Source organism: Schistocerca gregaria, chromosome X (genome assembly GCF_023897955.1).
Source record: "Schistocerca gregaria isolate iqSchGreg1 chromosome X, iqSchGreg1.2, whole genome shotgun sequence".
Lineage (NCBI taxonomy): Eukaryota > Metazoa > Arthropoda > Insecta > Orthoptera > Acrididae > Schistocerca > Schistocerca gregaria.
The window spans coordinates 590,701,554-590,720,601 of record NC_064931.1 but is presented as its reverse complement, the minus strand read 5'-3'; the positions used below and the strand labels follow the sequence as shown (position 1 = coordinate 590,720,601).

Below are 19,048 nucleotides of genomic sequence, written 5' to 3'. Positions count from 1 at the left end.
AAGACTCTGTTGATCCCATGGTGTTTTGCTACATGTTCCTGGCCTTAATTAATTTATTTCCAGGTTTGGAAATGGTATACACTGACAGCTCTATGAATGACCTGCAAACCTGTTTTGTCTACACACATGCAAGGTGCCATGAACTATTCTCCCTGCTGAATGGATGCAGTATGTTCACTGAAGAACTGGTTGCCATTGACTGCCTGAGTAGTCTTCAGGCTATCAACCAGTGCAACTGACGTCCATCAAACTTGATGGTCAGTCATCTTTGTCTGGACCCCTGGATCCCGGGAAAGGAACACATTGGCCAAGTTGGTTACCATGAGGCTGGCTTTGGAGATGGGATTACTGGAACTATACCTTTGGTCAACTCTGTGCTGTCAGTTGCTGGAAGCTTGGAACATGGATTGGTATGCTCTGGGTTCTTCAAAGAAATTGCGAGAATAAAGGGGACTGCGACTATCTGGTAGTCTTCCCTTCATGCTTTTAGCAGAGAGGATACTGTTCTGTGTGCTTCACATTGGGGAGACTTAGTGTGAGGACCTGTCCTACTGCTGGTGTGGTGCCCATCTAATGGTGACCCACATCCTACTGGACTGCCCCAGTTGGGCTACCTTATGGTGAAACTGTAAACTTAGTGATACACTACCTCTAGTGCTAGTGGACAATGCCAAAGCAACTGATTTGGTTTTATGTTTCATGCATAAAGTTGGTTTCTACTGCTCTCTTGAGGTAGTGCTCATTGGCTTCATCGGCTGCTTGAGGAATTGTAGGGATGCACTGTCGCCTGTTGATACCCAGGCTCCCATGGCTGCCCTTGCTTGGTGGACCTGGCTGGCTCCTGCTCTCCCCACATTTTTCAATTCTTCATATTATTTTTCGTCTGTCATTGTTTGACTGACTCATAATCATTGTTCTCTTTCCTGAATTTTTGACTTCTTTCCAGCTGTAGATGCTAGTTTCATAAGAGATCAATATTGTGGAGCTCTCAATAACTAGCAAGCCCTCTCCTCCCATGTGTCTGTGCAGACCCTACGCAAGGAGGAGCACTAATCCATTCGTAGGGTGATTGGCCAAGACCAGACGGATAGTCCAACATTCCAACTCCACCTCATTCATTATGAATGGGCTACAACCTACCATTCACCCTGAGGAGAGTATGGGTCTTCTGTGTCAGATACACTGGAATGTGCCTTCACAGCAGAGCTTGTGAACAAAATAAGTGACTCTTGAGAGGCCCCATGCATTCCTCCAGTTTCTCTGCCACTGCTACACCCCAAGGCTGCAGCCGGCAGGTGGTTGAATGTGACCAACAGCATCTTCAGCTGTTCACACTCCCTATCCATAGTAATACTAAAATTCAAATGAAAACAAACCTTGTTGCTCTACCAGGCTTCATAAAATCACAAATGCAAGCTATTACAATGAAACTGACATGGACACTAATACTCTGGATGTTGGCAAATGAGAAAATATGAGTACATGTGGGTATGTTACTATATTTAAAAATTCTTGAAGGTTCTGGAAAGACTGTGTACACATGAACCTTAACATGCTTTGATAAAAGTAGTGCACTTGGTAAGTCAGTTTCAGTTTCTATTCCAATAGTCTCTCCACAGAACATGTTATTTTTCAATTCGAAGATCAGACTGTACAATATTTAACACTGTGCACCCCATAACACAGTCTCTGGGTATGTCTGTGTACTCTTACATAAATTGCTGTCACCTGGTTAGTGAGCATGCCGTAGAGAATTGCATGAGTGTCATCGTGGAAACGACGAGACCACTAACTAACCGTTAGGGTACAAAAAGTGCTCTTCATTTATTTATTTTTATGTAAGCATTACAATACAAAACACTTCATTGTGTGGTATTTTTTGAAACTCTCTTCAGGGCGGACTGTTTTCATCATCATTTGACTCGAATTGTTTACAAAAGAATCACTGTCATCATCAACATCATTGTCATTCATGTTTTCGCTTATAGATTCCTCTAAAAGCTCTACAATCTCTTTGTCAGAAAGGACTGTATGTGAAGAACTAGCCCTCTCACACTTACCCGTTTGAACCTAACAATTACAACCTTTCTGTCAACACAATAGCTATAATTTGACATAGTGAACACAGGTGGCCCTAGATGGCAGTACCAAGCAGCATTAATACCTAGTACAGTTAAAGTCAAGAATGAAGCAATTGAGAACTATGAAAAATTGTCTTATGAGACTCAACATCAGAGTGGAAAACAGAATTTGCGATGTTGAGTACCACGTGATGTAGGAGTGGATACAGTTAAATGACTAAGTATTGCCAACTGGTATTTTTTGTGATGTGCCGAAATCATTTGATTGCTGAGTCCACTGTAGTCTTTTAGAAAAACGTAAAATAATGCTATCAGAGATCTGGCTAGTTATACTGAGTTTCATCCTATGTAAGTAAAAGGACACAGTGTATCACTTTAAGAAACACAGGAAGTGTACACAGCAGAAGAGTGCCTTTTGAGTGGGGAATAATCATTACAGGTGTATCACAGGAATCGATAGTAGGTCTCCAATTACTCTTGTAATATATTAATGATCAGCCATCATATGTGCAAGAAACATAAATAGTTGTCTTTGCTGATAAAGCTAGTACTATAATAAATCCTAACGAAAAACTTTGATACTTGGAAATATAAAAGAGGTGATCAGAAAGTTTCCTTTAAGGCCATTGCTGCAATGTGTATTGCAAACATAGAGTGATGCCAGTGCAGATATGCAAGCACCAATATTATTGTGATATTTGTGCCTTTCTTGCATGTGTGCAGTGAATGCAGAATTTAATTACAGCAGCATCCAAACAGAACCAACTTGCCATTAGTCTTTTCTTGGCTGCCAATGGACAAACGTTGGTTAATGTCAATCAGAAAATGAAGAATGTGCATGGGGCAGCATGTCTGCCAAAAACCACTGTTGTGAAGTGGTGCATCAAGTTTGTTATAACGCATATCCCCATATTGCAAATGTCATAATGCAGAAGTTATGCCAAGTCAAGTGGGAGACACTCGATCACCTGCCCTACAGCCCTCATCTGTCCCCATGTGATAATCACGTCTTTGGTCCCTTGAAAGAAGTCTTGAAGGGTCGACGATTGCTGTCATATGAGCCTGTACAGCAGGCAGTTACAGACTTCTTCACACAGCAGGTCACAGTGTATCTTCAATCTGCTGCATTGGTGGGATGATTTCGTTAATGCTCATAATGATTTTGGCTAATTGGCATACTGATTATGCACTGTCTGTCCATTTAACGGAAACTTTTTGATCATCCATTATAAAAAGCATTTTCTTGAAAATTAATAACTGGTTCTCTGTCAATGGACTGTCACTGAAACTCAATACATGCAGTTCTGTACAGCCCAAAGCCTGACCACATTATCAGAAATATTCCATGAGGATAAAGTAATGCATGAAAAAGAATATTCTAAATTCTTAGGCATTCATATTGATAAGAACTTGAGTTGGAAGTCACATTTTATAGATCTTCCTAAACATTTAAGCTCTACAGTTTTTGCATTATGGGTAGTACCAGACTTAGGAGATGAAATTGTCAAAAATTTGACTTACTTTCCTATTTACATTCACCAATGCCACATGGCAGCCTACTCTGGGGGTACTCATCTCTGAGGAACAAGGTGCTTGTACAGAAGCATCTAAGAGTTAGTGTGGCATGGAGAGGAAGAAGTTGTTCAGCCATAAAAGTCTTAGACCACTTATGCAGAGATCAAAAGACTTTAATATAATACAAATTTACTTAATTCTGACTGAAATAATTATGTCACAGTGAGAGATCGCATTTGTGATACATGGAAGAACATGTAAATAACTTAGCTAATACGTGTGCACTCGACACTCTGCTGAAGAAAGATAAACAACTGTATTTCAGTTTCTCCAGTTAAGTTAATAATTTAGGCAGGCACAGTAACTTAACCATTTTGACTATGGTGATGTAGGGCAAGATTCAGGATGTCAGCTACATCCTCCTCATTCTTCTGATTGAATCACTTGATTTAAACCAGTGTGGTATCCCATTCAGACATTCCTTCCTTATAAATTTTTATATCAGTTTGTTTATCCTTTTCATGGTGATCTGAACAGTGTGTTAATTTAATAAGAACAATACTACATTTTTACCTGCTCCCCAACTTTTGTTTCATGGTTTTAGTCAGATGGCCATAATAATAATTTTTCCCTTTTAATTTTTTTAGAACTGTGTCAAAAAATTATGATGGCAAAACTGTGTGGCCTAAACTAAGATCTAACAATATAGAAGCATGTGACCTGTCACACCAGTATGAGTTCACTTGTTGTGTGTGCAACATTCCACTTGAGAACAGTTCTCAAAGATAGTTGTGTTGGCAGCATGTTGTGGGCTTTTGGCACACAATATTATAGTTATGTGGAAGTGGGAGGACACTGTCAATGTATTTGAATTACGTTGTGTTTGGTCGGATCATCGACTGATTAGAGGCCAGTTAGTGAGAATTTCATCAGAAGCTGACTGTTGCCCACTGTGTCGTTTTCACAGATGTGGAAGGAGAATATTCCAGAAGGGAGGAAGCCGACAATGTCATTAGGGGGCTAGGTTTTACACATGGAATTAACCCTGCATTGCTACTGTGTTCATTTGTACCACCGTTGGTATGAGGGGTCTAACAGACCTGACCTATGTATCAGTCTGATTTGTTAAGGATAGGGAGCACAAAAGGGCTTAACATCCATGTATGTTGTCTAGATGAAGTAAACAAACACATTTTGCATTGGGTTTGAGTACATTGTTGTCCTTTATTACTACATAAGCAAATTAGACAGTGATTCTAACATTTACATACTGTACAGGACAAAAATGGTTACACAGTGTGAATGTCGTGTGTCATAGCATGCAAAGTAGAACAATGAAAGCTGCAAAAACCAAACTCAGTCCCCACAATGTCTTTTGAACATACTGTTTCCACATGTCATTTTACCACAGCAGGCCATTACATGCAGTCTTTACAAATTAAAAGTGAGTGTTTTTTGAGACACCCAAACTTACAGCAATTGTAGCAAATATATTGTGTTGTGCTATCTAGCACCCATAGCACCGTCTCCTTTAAGGCACCGTACTCTGGTTCTCACTCCCATCGTCTTGCTATTCGACCCCCGCCAGTCTGTTGACACATCTTTTGAGAGGTTGGTTGATATGCTTACTGCCAGCCCTTTGTAGTAATTGGCCTCTGACAGGAGCCTCCCCAAGCGATTTCAGAAAGTCTCTCCTCGTGGTCTCCCCCTGGTTGTTAGTTCTGGAAGATGACGAGACTGTTTATGCCTGCTACGTCCAGTTAGCAAAAGAATAAGGTCAATGGCCACCTTCTAGTTGTTCTTGTTACATCATAGGTGGTACACATCTGATCTAAATTTACCCCACCGTTAGTAGCATTATACAGAGTTATCATCTCCGGCTTTGTTTCTTCCCCAGTTGTTGCATCTATTTTGTTGTCATGGTGCATAGTGCTCATTAGAAGTAGGCACCTGTTTTTCTTTGGTATGTGACTCACTAATGTGCATGTCTTCTGAAAGCCAAAGATACTTGTAAAAACATTTCTACCTCTTGTGTTCATGAATTCTGGGAGAATTTCCATCTTGTTCTTCCGTACAGTTCCCAAAAGTGTTAATTTACGGTGTTTCAGAAGTGACAGGACCAGTTCATGTCTCGTAAACCAGTTATCCATCATTATGTTCCTTGATGTTTTCGAAATTTGATTACACAACCTTTTGATGACATCAGTTGCATGATTACTCAACTTATGCACTCCATCTTGCTGCTCACCTAAATAAACTTCCAAATTTGACAAGCACACCATTCTTGCATCAGCTGGATTGAACACTTTTATTCCATATTTTCCAGGTTTGGAAGGAATGTACATTCGAAAACTACATTGTCCTTGAAATTTGACAAGCATTTCATCTACAGTGACATATTCTCCATGCAGTTTTTGGTGAACAAATCAAATATATTTCATATAGGAGCCAATTTACCCTCTTTTTGCCCGTCGGACCTCATTGACTTATCGTCAGATCTCGGACATTGTGCCAGAAACCTGAATCTCTGTGGGGTCATTGTAGAGTAGAATAATTCCAATCCTGTTCCATCTCTGTCCCAGATTCTTCTAAAATAACCATACCAACCTTGTAGATTCCACCCAACTACAACAGACCAAGAAATGCTTCAATTTCATCTTTATCTGTCTCGTGAATGAAGGTCTGAGATGAAGAGTATCTCGACTTAGCGGATTCAATACATTGGTCAGCATGTACCACTACTTCATCCATTATTTCATCCGTGAAAAATAGCCGGCATATTTCTACATCTGTCCTTTTATTCTTTGCTATTCCCCTCACACCAGGAACATAGGACACAATATTATGTGACCTCATTCCGATACGAGGAGTAGGGAACATTCACTTTGTAGGAAGTAACAGAAATTAGTTATATGTGGTGACTTCAATATTAATTTTGTATATGATGGTGCAAGAAAAAAGATGTTGGTAGATTTCTTAAATTCATATGATCTGATACGGCTGTGTTTTTTTCCAACTAGGGTGCAGGGGAACTGTAGCACAGCCATAGACGATGTTTTTATTCATTCTTCGTTACTAGATGGGCAGTCTGTTAGTAAAAGCATGAATGGCCCAGACAAATTTTAACACGAAAAGGCTTTTCTACTCAAACTAATGTCATATTTAATTACAAACTATGTAGGAAAGTTAATCCAACAGCAATAGAGTGTTTTTTAAACCTTGTCAAGAAACAATAGTGGCAGGATGTTTATAGTGCCGATAACATAGATGATACATACAATGCTTTCCGTAACACATTTCTCATGCTCTTTGAGAGTTGCTTTCCATTAGAACATTCTAAACGGGGTACTAGCAGTAATAGGCAGCCCGGGTGGCTGACTAGTGGGATATGGATATCTTGTAGAACAAAGCAGAAATTATATCAAAATGTTATAAGTAGTCACAATCAAGCTACAGTAGCCCATTACAAACAGTATTGTAAAGTTATAAAGGTGCTTAAAAATGTTATTAGGAAGGCAAAGAGTATGTGGTATGCAAATAGAATAGCTAATTCACAGTATAAAATTAAAACCATATGGTCAGTTGTGAAGGAAGTGTCTGGTCAGCAGCACAAGGTCGACGATATAAAGTCAGTTCGTAGTAAAAATATTTCTGTTGCTGATAAATCAGATGTATACACAGTATTTAAAAATCATTTCCTGAGCATCGCTGGTGAATTAAATAAAAATTTAGTTTCTACAGGAAATCATATAACTTTCTTGGCAAATGCCTTTTTGAGATTGATGTCTGAATTACTCCTGTGATACAGACAAGAGGGGGATTGAGTCAATAATTAAATCACTGAAGACTAAGTATTCTCATGGTTATGATGGAGTGTCTAGCAGAATATGAAAGTACTGTGAAGTACATGTTAGTCCTGTATTTAGCCATATTTGTAATTTTTCTATTAGGGATGGTCAGTTTCCTGAGTGATTAAAGTGCTCAGTAGTAAAGCTGTTTTATAAAAAAGGGTGAAAGGAATAATGTAGATAATTTTAGAACTATTTCTATGCCATCAGTGTTTGCAAAAGTTATTGAAAAGGCTGTGTATAATTGGTCATTTTATATCACGTGATTTGCTATCAAAGGTACAGTTCAGCTTTAGAAGTCACTTAACAACTGAAAATGCTGTATTATCCTTTCTCTGTAAGGTACTGGATGGGCTAAACAAAAGGTTTCGAATGCTTGACATATTTTTTGATTTAACTAATGCATTTTGATTCTGTTGATCACAAAATATTGCTCCAGGAGCTGGACCATTATGGAACACCTCTTACTTTAGCAACAGGCAGCAAAAGTCATTATTAGCAATGTTGATAATGGCTGTGATGCGGGGTCTGAGTGGGATACTGTCAAGTGGGGGGTGCCCCAGGGATCAGTGTTGGGGCCACTCCTATTCCTTATTTATATAAATGATATGCCCTCTAGTATTACAGGTAACTAAAATATTTCTGTCTGCTGATGACACTAGCTTGGTAGTAAAGGATGTTGGATGCAACATTGGCTCGGTTTCAAATAGTGCAATACATGACCTAATTTCGTGTCGTCGTCGTCGTCGTCTTCTTCTTCTTCTTCTTCTTCTTCTTCTTCTTCTTCTTCAGTCCCGAGACTGGTTTGATGCAGCTCTCCATGCTACTCTATCCTGTACAAGCTTCTTCGTCTCCCAGTACTTACTGCAACCTACATCCTTCTGAATCTGCGTAGTGTATTCATCTCTTAGTCTCCCTCTACGATTTTTACCCTCCACGCTGCCCTCCAATACTAAATTGGTGATCCCTTGATGCCTCAACACATGTCCTACGAACCGATTCCTTCCTTTTGTCAAGTTGTGCCACAAAGTTCTCTTCTCCCCAATCCTATTCAATACCTCCTCATTAGTTATGTGATCCACCCATCTAATCTTCAGCATTCTTCTGTAGCGCCACATTTCAAAAGCTTCTATTCTCTTCTTGTCCAAACTATTTATCATCCATGTTTCACTTCCATACAAGGCTACACTCCATACAAATACTCTCAGAAATGACTTCCTGACACTTAAATTTATACTCGATGTTAACAAACTTCTCTTCTTCAGAAACGCTTTCCTTGCCATTGCCAGTCTACATTTTATATCCTCTCTACTTCGACTATCATCAGTTATTTTTCTCCCAAAATAGCAAAACTCCTTTACTACTTTAAGTGTCTCATTTCCTAATCTAATTCCCTCAGCATCACCCGACTTAATTCGACTACATTCCATTATCCTCGTTTTGCTTTTGTTGATGTTCATCTTATATCCTCCTTTCAAGACACTGTCTATTCCATTCAACTGCTCTTCCAAGTCCTTTGCTGTCTCTGACAGAATTACAATGCCATCGGCGAACCTCAAAGTTTTTACTTCTTCTCCATGGATTTTAATACGTACTCCGAATTTTTCTTTTGTTTCCTTCACTGCTTGCTCAATATACAGATTGAATAACATCAGGGAGAGACTGCAACCCTGTCGCACTCCCTTCCCAACCACTGCTTCCCTTTCATGCCCCTCGACTCTTATAACTGCCATCTGGTTTCTGTACAAATTGTAAATAGCCTTTCGCTCCCTGTATTTTACCCCTGCCACTTTCAGAATTTGAAAGAGCATTCATGGTTTATAGAAAATAAACTAACGCTAAATCACTGTAAGACATAGTTTTTACAGTTTCTAACACACAATTCAACAAAACATGACATTTTAATTTCACCGAATGGGCGTATGATTAGTGAAACTGAGCAGTTCAAATTTCTAGGCGTTCAGATAGATGATAAGCTGTTGTGGAAAGTCCAAGTTCAGGATCTTGTTCAAAGACTTAATACTGTCATTTTTACTACTTGAACGGTATCAGAAGTGAGTGTTTGTTCGACATTGAAATTAGTCTCTTTTGCTTGTTTTCATTCGCTTACGTAATATGGTATTATATTTTGGGGTAACTCTTCCCATTCTAAAAGGATATTTTTGGCAGTTCGGGCAATAAGTGGTGCAAGTTCACGAACCTCTTGTCGACCCCTGTTCATGAGTCTGGGTATTTTGACATTGGCCTCTCTCTCTCTCTCTCTCTCTCTCTCTCTCTCTCTCTCTCTCTCTATATATATATATATATATATATATATATATATATATATATATATATATTCCTTAGTGCCATTTCTTGTTAACAATATCAGCTTATTGCCAAGAATAAGGAGCTTTCACTCTGTTAATGCTTGGCAGAAATCAAACCTGCATTTGGATCAGACTTCCTTAACTCTTGTGCAGAAAGGTGTGCAGTATACTGCTGCATCCATTTTCAATAAGCTACCACTCGAATTCAAAAATCTTAGCAGTAATCCACGCACTTTCAAATCAAAACTGAAGAGTTTCCTCGTGGGTCACTCCTTCTTTTCTGTTCCTTGAAAAATTAAGCTGATTTTTATTGTATTGTTGATTGCGTTTACTTAAACTTATGGACTGACTTTTTTCATGTCCATAAACATTTATTTTTATCTGTTATTACTTTTATGTTGTAATTTCATGTACTGACACATTCCATTACCTTGGAGATTTGCTCCTCAGTTTGGTCCTACAGAACTTTGTGTCTAAATAAAAATAAAAAATGAAGTCTTTCATCCATTTAGTATGCTTGTCCTTACCAACAAATTATCTCTTATTGTTCTGATATCTATCACTGTCATCCCCATTTTCATTGCTTTCCGTATCATGTTCGCTATATAGTTCAACGTCTACGTCTTCACCTTCGGTACCTGATTCGTCACTAAAGATTTCATTTCGCTGTGCAACGTTACACTGATCTTCTGTTACATCCATTATAGCCGTTGTCTGAAATAAATAGGCTGATTCAGCAATTTTAATGTATGCTACAAACGTATTTGTGTTGGGACAAATGATACCAACATTGCTACTCTGGGTCCTATAGCCCCAACAAGTACTTACCTATTTGCTATGGTCGGTCTGGCAGACACAAACATGCTACAAGCACTCCTAGACAGTGGACTTTCGCCATCACTTGACGAGGAAATGACACAGCTGTGTAAGATAGGAAGCTACAAAGAACGCTGCTCGTGTGCAGTGTTGTGAACCTAATGAAAATGAATCACTCACACAAGTCAGGGTTCGGAAGACCCACCAGTAGCAGTGCAGGGTTAAATAGGCAAAGACATCCAACCAGCCCAACACTTGTTGTGGCTAGACACTTTACAGCTCTCTGCGTAAGACATCTCCTTTCATATTGTGTATTGGCAGCTTTTAGTTCATGCTCTGTGTGCATAGCACACCACCTGATGCATTTCCCTCAAAACAACACACCATATGGCTAAACACATGTGGTATTTTTCACACCATGAGTGAACCCTGGAACAGTGAGATATTGTCCTGTATGTGGAAGAGTCGTGGTTTACTTAAATGACTGTCATTATGTAATGTATACCTGGGACCCATTACAACACTGTCAAAATCTTGCAAAGGGACTGATTTGGTGGTGACAACTGTATTCTCATACATTGTGTTAGACGCCTGTATGCAAGTGCCCATGTTTCGTGGATTTCATTGGTCCTTAGGGATGTGTGTGTAAGCTTCAGTCCATGTGTTGGATGATAATTTGTAACCACACATGGCTGGCTAGGTGACAGGAGTTCCTACAATATAAGGACATAAAATGCCTAGAGTGGCCAGCTCAAGTACCAGACTAAAATTTAATTCCACACGTATTATACGCTTGAGACAGGAGGTTTTCAGGCTTAATACCATCACCACAGACTGTTGACTATTGTTGACCTCCAGAAGACACTTGTCAAGCAAACAAAGGCAATACCACAAGCCATACTGAATGGCCTGATGTCTGATTTCCAGTTTGTGATAAATGACTTTCACTGCCCATGGTTATTTATCTGGTATCTTAGTATTTATATGATTGCATTGCTTGTGCCTTACCATCTTTTTAGTGCTCACATTTTTAATATTTCTTATGTTTTGTTTATCTCAAAGATGTGTTAACTTAGGAAGCTTGGTTTATATTGGATGACCTTTAACAGTTGCTTTTTGTCCCGATTATATTTTGTACTAATGTCCTTTATGTATCTAAAACATATCATAGTTCGCAGTTTTATAAAATAAACTGAAAGTATGTAGTAAAGACATAATTTAATGTTGTTCACTCTCTTATTTGCTTCTCTCTTATTAATGACATCATGGCCATATGTTGTTTAGCAATAACTTTTTCAGTTAATGTATTTATTTGATGACTTTTGTGCTGAAATTCTCTTAATTTTGCTCAGAATTACAGGAAGGATTAAATAAGATGGAAAACAGAGCTGCGGTTACAGAAGAAAGAGTTTCCACAACAGCAGTGTGTCCCTTACCAGCTGCTAAGGACTCTAAAGAATCAAAGGTAAACTTTGTTGCATAGGTGAAATTGTTGGACAGTGAACCTTAGTTTAACAATACAAAGTTGCGTATTTTCTATGCATAGAAAGTGTGGTGTATGGTTTCATGTTGTGATTGTGCATAAAATGAAGTGTAACAGGCTGATTACCGACTTACTCCAAATAATCCTTAGTGTACCACTAGTCATGGAAATGGAAATATGCGGAATCATCATCTTTTTTTTTTAAATGAATATCAGTACAGCATTTATGATTTTATCATTTTATGTACCTTCTGTCTTTTCTTAATTGAGACTCTCTTAGAATCTTCTGAGCGTATAAGTTTCATCTAGTTGGTGGAATAAAATGATGTCTGGCAGATAAGTTTTGCTTCTTTTATTTTTGAAAGTTCCCTTAGTCAATCTATGTGCTCCTTTCTTCACATACTTGCTGTAATGGAACTGTGTTTGGTTGTCCCATATGGTCAAAGGTAATCTGTTCTCAGCATTTACATTTATAAAACGAACTGGAAGTATGCAGCTGTCTTTTTATGACTTTATTTTTTATTTAATATGAAAATTCTCTTTCATTGACCTTGTGATGTCAATGTTTCATTTAACATTACATGATCTTCACCTATATACACTCCACAGACCTTTGTGAAGTGCATGGCAGAGGGTGCTTAGCATGCAACCACATGGTAGGATTTATTCTCATTACAGTTGTGGGTGTAGCATGGGAAAAAAACTGACTAAATGCCTCTATGCTCACTGGAATTAGTCTAATCTTGTCTTCCTGATCACTGTGGGATTTGTATGTTATATCCAGGAGGCTGAAGAATATCACAGCATGTGCCATTTAATACTGGTTCTTGAAATTTTCTAAGCAGGCTTTCACAGGGTAATTGCCATCTATCTTCACATGCCTGTCAATTCAAGTTTTGCAGCATATCCAGGGTGCTCTTGTGTGAGTCAAATGAACTTGTAACCAATTGTGCCACTCTTCTTTGTGTATGCCCAATATGCCATGTTACTTCTGTTTGGTGTGGAATGCACAAGTGATTTGTAAGCAATAGATTAGATTAGATTAGATTAATACTTGTTCCATAGATCATGAATACGACACTTCGTAATGATGTGAAATGTGTCAGGTTAATGAAAGATGTCTGTACAAGATGTTACATTACACAAAATATTGCATGATACTAATGCTTAAGTTAGTTTTTTTCCCCTCCCTTAATTTATATCTAAAAATTCAGCCAATGAGTAGAAGGAGTTGTCATCTAGAAATTCTTTTAATTTATTTTTAAATGTTGGTTGGCTATCTGTCAGGCTTTTGATGTTGTTTGGTAGGTGACCAAAGTCAGATTTAACACCGCATAGTGAAGATCATCCTTTCTCCTGGTGTTATAGCTATGCACACTGCTATTACTTTTGAACTGGGCTGGATTATTAACAACAAATTTCATAAGTGAATATATATACTGTGAGGATCCCTAGACCCTTAAATAGATGTCTTCAGGATGACCGTGGGTGGGCTCCAGCAATTATTCTGATTACACGTTTTTGGGCAATGAATACTTTTCTACTCAACGATGAATTACCCCAGAATATGATACCATACGAAAGCAGTGAATGAAAGTAGGCATAGTTAGCTCATGAAGATGTTCTGCCAATGATCCAAAGTGTTTTACTGACATTTCCTGCAACTGAGCTTATATGATCATTTCATTTCATATCCCTAAAACTGTTACATCCAGGTACTGGTACGAGTTGACTGATTGCAGGTGTGATTTAGTGATGTTGTAGTCCTAGCATACTACTTTTCTGCATAGTGTAAAGAGCATAATTCAGCAAGGGTCCCAGTACACTTTCCAGGCACATGCCTGAAGTTACTGCTCTTACTGTTAACGACTCTCCATCCAAGATAACATACTGCGTCCTCCTTAGCAAGAGATCTTCAATCCAGTAATAAATTTAGTTTAATGCCCCATGTAATCATACTTTTGTTTATAAAAATTGTCATGCATACATTTGATTGACTTGATGCAAGCCTTTCAGTGTGTCATGTTAGAAAAGAGCATTTTGGGTTTTGCATTATCATTGTTTTCAGAATCAGTAGTGGTTGCGAAGGAGGAGGTTATTATGTTTCAGATATCTCATTATATTTCAGATTGGAATATATTCTGGGTTTCTACAGAAGACAGATGTCAGGGAGATTGAATGGTAGTTTTGTGGAGCACTTTCACCACTCATCTTGTAAATGGGTGTGACTAATGCTTTCTACCAACCACTAGGCATAGTTTTGTTTGTTTGAGGATCTACATTATATTATGTTTAAAATGGAAACAACATGAGCAGTCTGTACATAATACCAGAATTTCTCAGGATTTTGTGAGAGATCTTTTGCTAAGATTCTGCTAAGGTAGTCACTGAAGGCTTCACACATTGCCTTCTTGACAGCCAAACATATTAAATTCAGTATATCACTATCTATAGCCCTACATTTTGTCTTATACTTTTAAGTGGTAGTCACTGTTTATTATGTGCATATTTCACTAAAGAAACTTCGCAATTTCACTCACGTGTATTTATTATAGTAAATAATTTTTTTAGAAATACTTTTATGAAAAAGCAAGAGGTATGTAGTGAAATGTGCATGCAGATGTCAAGAATAGTGCATACTAGACTGTACAGGATGACAAAAAAATCTCTACTGAGGATACTTTGTTTGACTGACAGACATCATTTGCTTCTTTTACATTCAAACACCCTTTTACATAGTTGCAGATATAGAACTTATCTGCTAAGAAGGTAGTAGTAATTAATGAAAGCTGAATCTTTCTGAAATCAAGCCTCACACTCAGTATCCCTCTTAATAGACCTACCATAATGATTAGTATATCTCCTACCAAGCATCCTTCCACAAAGATCATATTTTCCAGTTCTGTCTGCCCTTAACTGTCAGTGGTCTTGTCCTATGTAAGAAGCTATCAAGAGGAAATAAGAGTATCTAGATGAGTTGTGGATGAAACTGCTGGTTAGAAGAAGAAGAAGAAGAAGAAGAAGGTGGTGACAATCTCGTCAATAATTACCTGTCATAAGAGTGCCAGCCTTCTTCAAAATAAGAGATTTTGCAGATGATAGTGATGGCAAGTATTAAGATTTTAAACAAAGTGTAAATCATCTGGTTTCTATGCAGTGGCTACCACACTGTACTCGCATTAGGGAGGATGGTGGATCATTCCCGCGTCTGGCTATCCTGATTTAGGTTTTCCATGATTTCCCTAAATCGCTCCAGGCAAATTCCAGGACGGTCCTTTGAAAGGGCACGACTGACTTCCTTCTCCGTCCTTCCCTAATCTGATGAGATCGATGACCTTGCTGTCTGGGCTCCTCCCCCCAAACATCTCAACCCAACTGGTTCCTTCTGTTTTATAGAGAGCTCTGTGTGTTGCTGATAACCTTTTATTTTACTTCAGTGATTGCAATGTCGAGTCCAATTTACGAAGAATTATTAGTTTAACATAGCGCCCCTCCTGCCCTGGATCCAGTTGAGAAGAATTTCGTAAAACATTTGTATCCTATCCTGGCATGAGCTGGTCCACAACTATTGTAACTGGTTCTTGGTACCCCATATACTAGTACTGGGAAGAAGTTGACATCCAAGTTGGCCCCACATACATTCTATCAGGGACAGATCTGGGGATCTAGCTGGTCATAGGACTACCTCTTTATTTCACAAACAGTTTCTAGAGAGACACACCATGTATGGATGAGTATTGTCCTCCTGAAAAAAAATGAAACTTTGATATTATTGCATGAGAGATAAACTATGAGGATGATTGATGAGGATGGGGTGTCAGTGACGTAGGGTTGTGCTGTCAGGGTTCCCTCCGTCACACGCAACCGTGACCTCAAGTTGTACCTGATGGCCCCAGACACCACTACATCAGGGTAATACTGCTGCGTCTCTCCAAAACATGGTAAGAATGAAACCTGTCCCCAGGTTGCCAGTATACTCAATGAGGGTGGTCATCTGTGTAGTGCAGAACCATGAGTCATTGCTGAAGACAACACGGTGCACTGCCAGTTATCAGCATTTCTTACTTCTCAGTGATGGCACCAATCCAAGCACAGCTATTTATATTGTTGTACAACAGCATATTATGCATGGGGTGATAATTCCCTAGTCTGGATGCTGCTAGTCTCTGACCCAGTGGTGTGGGCTGACACAAAGAACAGCATCAGTGCAGTCTGGTAACCATTCTGTGTGTCACAGAGAATTGCAACACTAATTGTTTACATACCTGCCAATAGTGTGTGTGTGTGTGTGTGTGTGTGTGTGTGTGTGTACAAAGTTACGTGAACATCCGCCCATGTCTTCTGGGTGCTTCACTTCTTTAGTCTGACAGTATAGATTAGGGTGATCAAATGTATCATTTTCAGTGGGACCTCCCCCCCCCCCCCCCCCCCCCTTTTTTTGTTATGTGCCCCATTTTTCTGATAAACTGGTCACCAAAGTCCTTTTTTTCTGTAAGCCCTTACTTGTCAAAAACTTTAACTTTTTCATTTAGTTCTCTTTGGAATTTTATTTGTTTTGTGCATCAGTTTTGTCTAATACTTTTTCATATTTTCTTACTGAGATCCAGGAGCAACTTGAACGTTCAAGGGAACACAATCACTGGAGGTCACATTTTAGATATTACATTTTCTTTGCCCTTGAGCTGTAATGAAAGTGGGGAATGAAAATAACTTTGACAGTAGAGGAACAGAGAGAAGACTTTCCACTATCTTGCTCAGTGCAGGCAACTCTGGCGAGAACCTCGTATTGATCACTTTTTTTATGGTAGAAAGTATGCACAGAAGTAACTGGTTTAGTGAAAGGTCGTTATAGCGATGTTATGTTCAAATGCTGTACTTATCTGTAGTATTGAATATGAATTAGCTACATACTGTTACATCCAATAGATTGACAGTAACTGCAAGCAGCTTGGTCTTCAGATTTCTACCGTAAAGTCAATAAAAACAAGCTGTCAAGAATATTACACATGTTTTGGTGGTAGCAGTGATTATTTATTTTGTATACAAGTTGATCAGAGAATTTGAATTGAATTTTGCTGTAATAACAGAATAAAGAACATCAATTTTTCAGAAATGTTATCTATTGCTTTTGATGATTCTGCTATGAGTAAGGATTTACCAATGATATAAACATTTCAAATGAGGTTGTTGAGATGTTGAAGACATGTGCCGAGGACACCCCAGCACATCAACTGATGAAATTGTAGAAAAAGTGAAACAATTGATTCTGAATAATCACTGAATCACAATCAGAGAAGTCACTAATGATGTTGATGTTTCAATTGGTTCATGTAATGAAATTATTTCAGATGTAAATTTGTTCCAAAGTTATTGAATTTTGAACAAAAATAGTGATAATGCAAGCTGCTCAGGAGTCACTAGATGAAGGCAATAGTGCAGAACTATTGAAATTGGTCATAACAGGTAATGAAACATGATTTTATAGATATGACATCTAAACTAAAGCTCAGTTGGTGGAGTGGAAGCATTCTGGATCACCAAGTCTGACATTTGTATAGCTTGCAGCACTTTGATTGGAAAGTTGCAGTATTAGCCATTAGTTACTTTCTTGTTAACTCTTTAATACAAGCTGTAATTATGTTAGAGATGACCAAATGCTCTTTACTTTGCACATACTGCTTCTTCAGATTGTGCGTATTTTTTTTTTGCAATGTAGAATGCTTATGCATCACTTCTGAATAACTAAGTATATTACTAAATACAAAAACTGAACTGCCAGACACTGGTAACTAAAAGCACACAAACAGGATCGATGTAAACCACTGCACCCTACACTACACTGCTAGGCAGGAAATGTGCAACAGATTTTTTGGTGCACCTGTTGGACCTGCAGGGTTCTTGTGAGAAAGTCCAGTTCCCCCACCAAGAGCACTGCCCACTCATGAGTTAACTGATAGAAACTGATGCTTATGTCATTCAGTCAGTACCATGGAGACACAACCTTGCACTAAAGATTGTCAAATGAGCTAGCCCAGCGAACAGAGCCTAGTGTAAATGATGAATGGCAACTGCAGTTGAAGCCTAAAAACTAGAAAATTATTTGTCGAGTCACAGGGAGACTTGTCTGGATACCTATTAAAATAAAATAACTAATGGTGTCGATCTTTATAGTTGATCAACTTGAGAAATGAGGTTTTCGGTGATTTATATGTTTAAATAAAACCTAAAACCTGGGCTCTTTTAAGCATTAATATTCACTTGAGATATGTTCATAATAGTGTTACAAATAACTTTGAGAAAATTATTTTAAATATGTTGTGATAGCATTTATACTGGCATTAAAGAGTGAAAAAAGTGTGATGGTACACTGCATGATTTGAGAGATGAGTGTAAAGCAGAAGGTTGAGGGGACAAAAAATCTGTACAAAGGGGTGGAAGCGGTTGTAATGGGAACAAAATTTGCCATATGGAAACACTGTGAATAAGCCTGTTGTCAAGCACCAAAGAGAAAGTTCAAAGAAATTCTTGAAACACCTCTTTGAAATAGACAGGAGTTTCTGGTGCTATGTATTGAAAGTAATTAGTCTATTCCAGAATGAGATTTCCACTCTGCAGTGGAGTGTGTGCTGATATGAAACTTCCTGCCAGATTAAAACTGTATACCGGACCAAGACTCGAACTCAGGACCTTTGCCTTTCTCGGGCAAGTGCTCTACCAACCGAGCTACCCAAGAACGACTCACGACCCGTCCTCCAGCAGGTAGAGCACTTGACCGCGAAATGCAAAGGTCCCGAGTTTGAGTCTCAGTCCTGCATACAGTTTTAATGTGCCAGGATGTTTCAATTAGTCTGTTATTTGAAGGGAGGCAATATTTACCTGCTACTAACCTCACACAAACACTTCTAGATAAAAAGCATTGTTGAAACACTAGAAGACAATAACTACATACAAACCACCACAGTTCACTTATTATTTGATTTACCCTGGTGTCCAAAA

The 19,048-nt window shown here is 38.5% G+C and overlaps 1 protein-coding gene across 4 annotated transcripts in view; it reads left to right on the top strand.

The window, feature by feature from the left end:
- The window catches only part of LOC126297668 (microtubule-associated serine/threonine-protein kinase 3), a 245,718-nt gene that overhangs the window by 95,908 nt on the left and 130,762 nt on the right, over window positions 1-19,048 (top strand). For all 4 annotated transcript variants that reach the window (XM_049988765.1, XM_049988768.1, XM_049988766.1 and 1 more), the window contains exon 10: window positions 11,922-12,034. In XM_049988765.1, coding sequence (XP_049844722.1) covers window positions 11,922-12,034 — 113 coding nt within the window. The remainder of the gene's footprint in view (window positions 1-11,921; window positions 12,035-19,048) is intronic.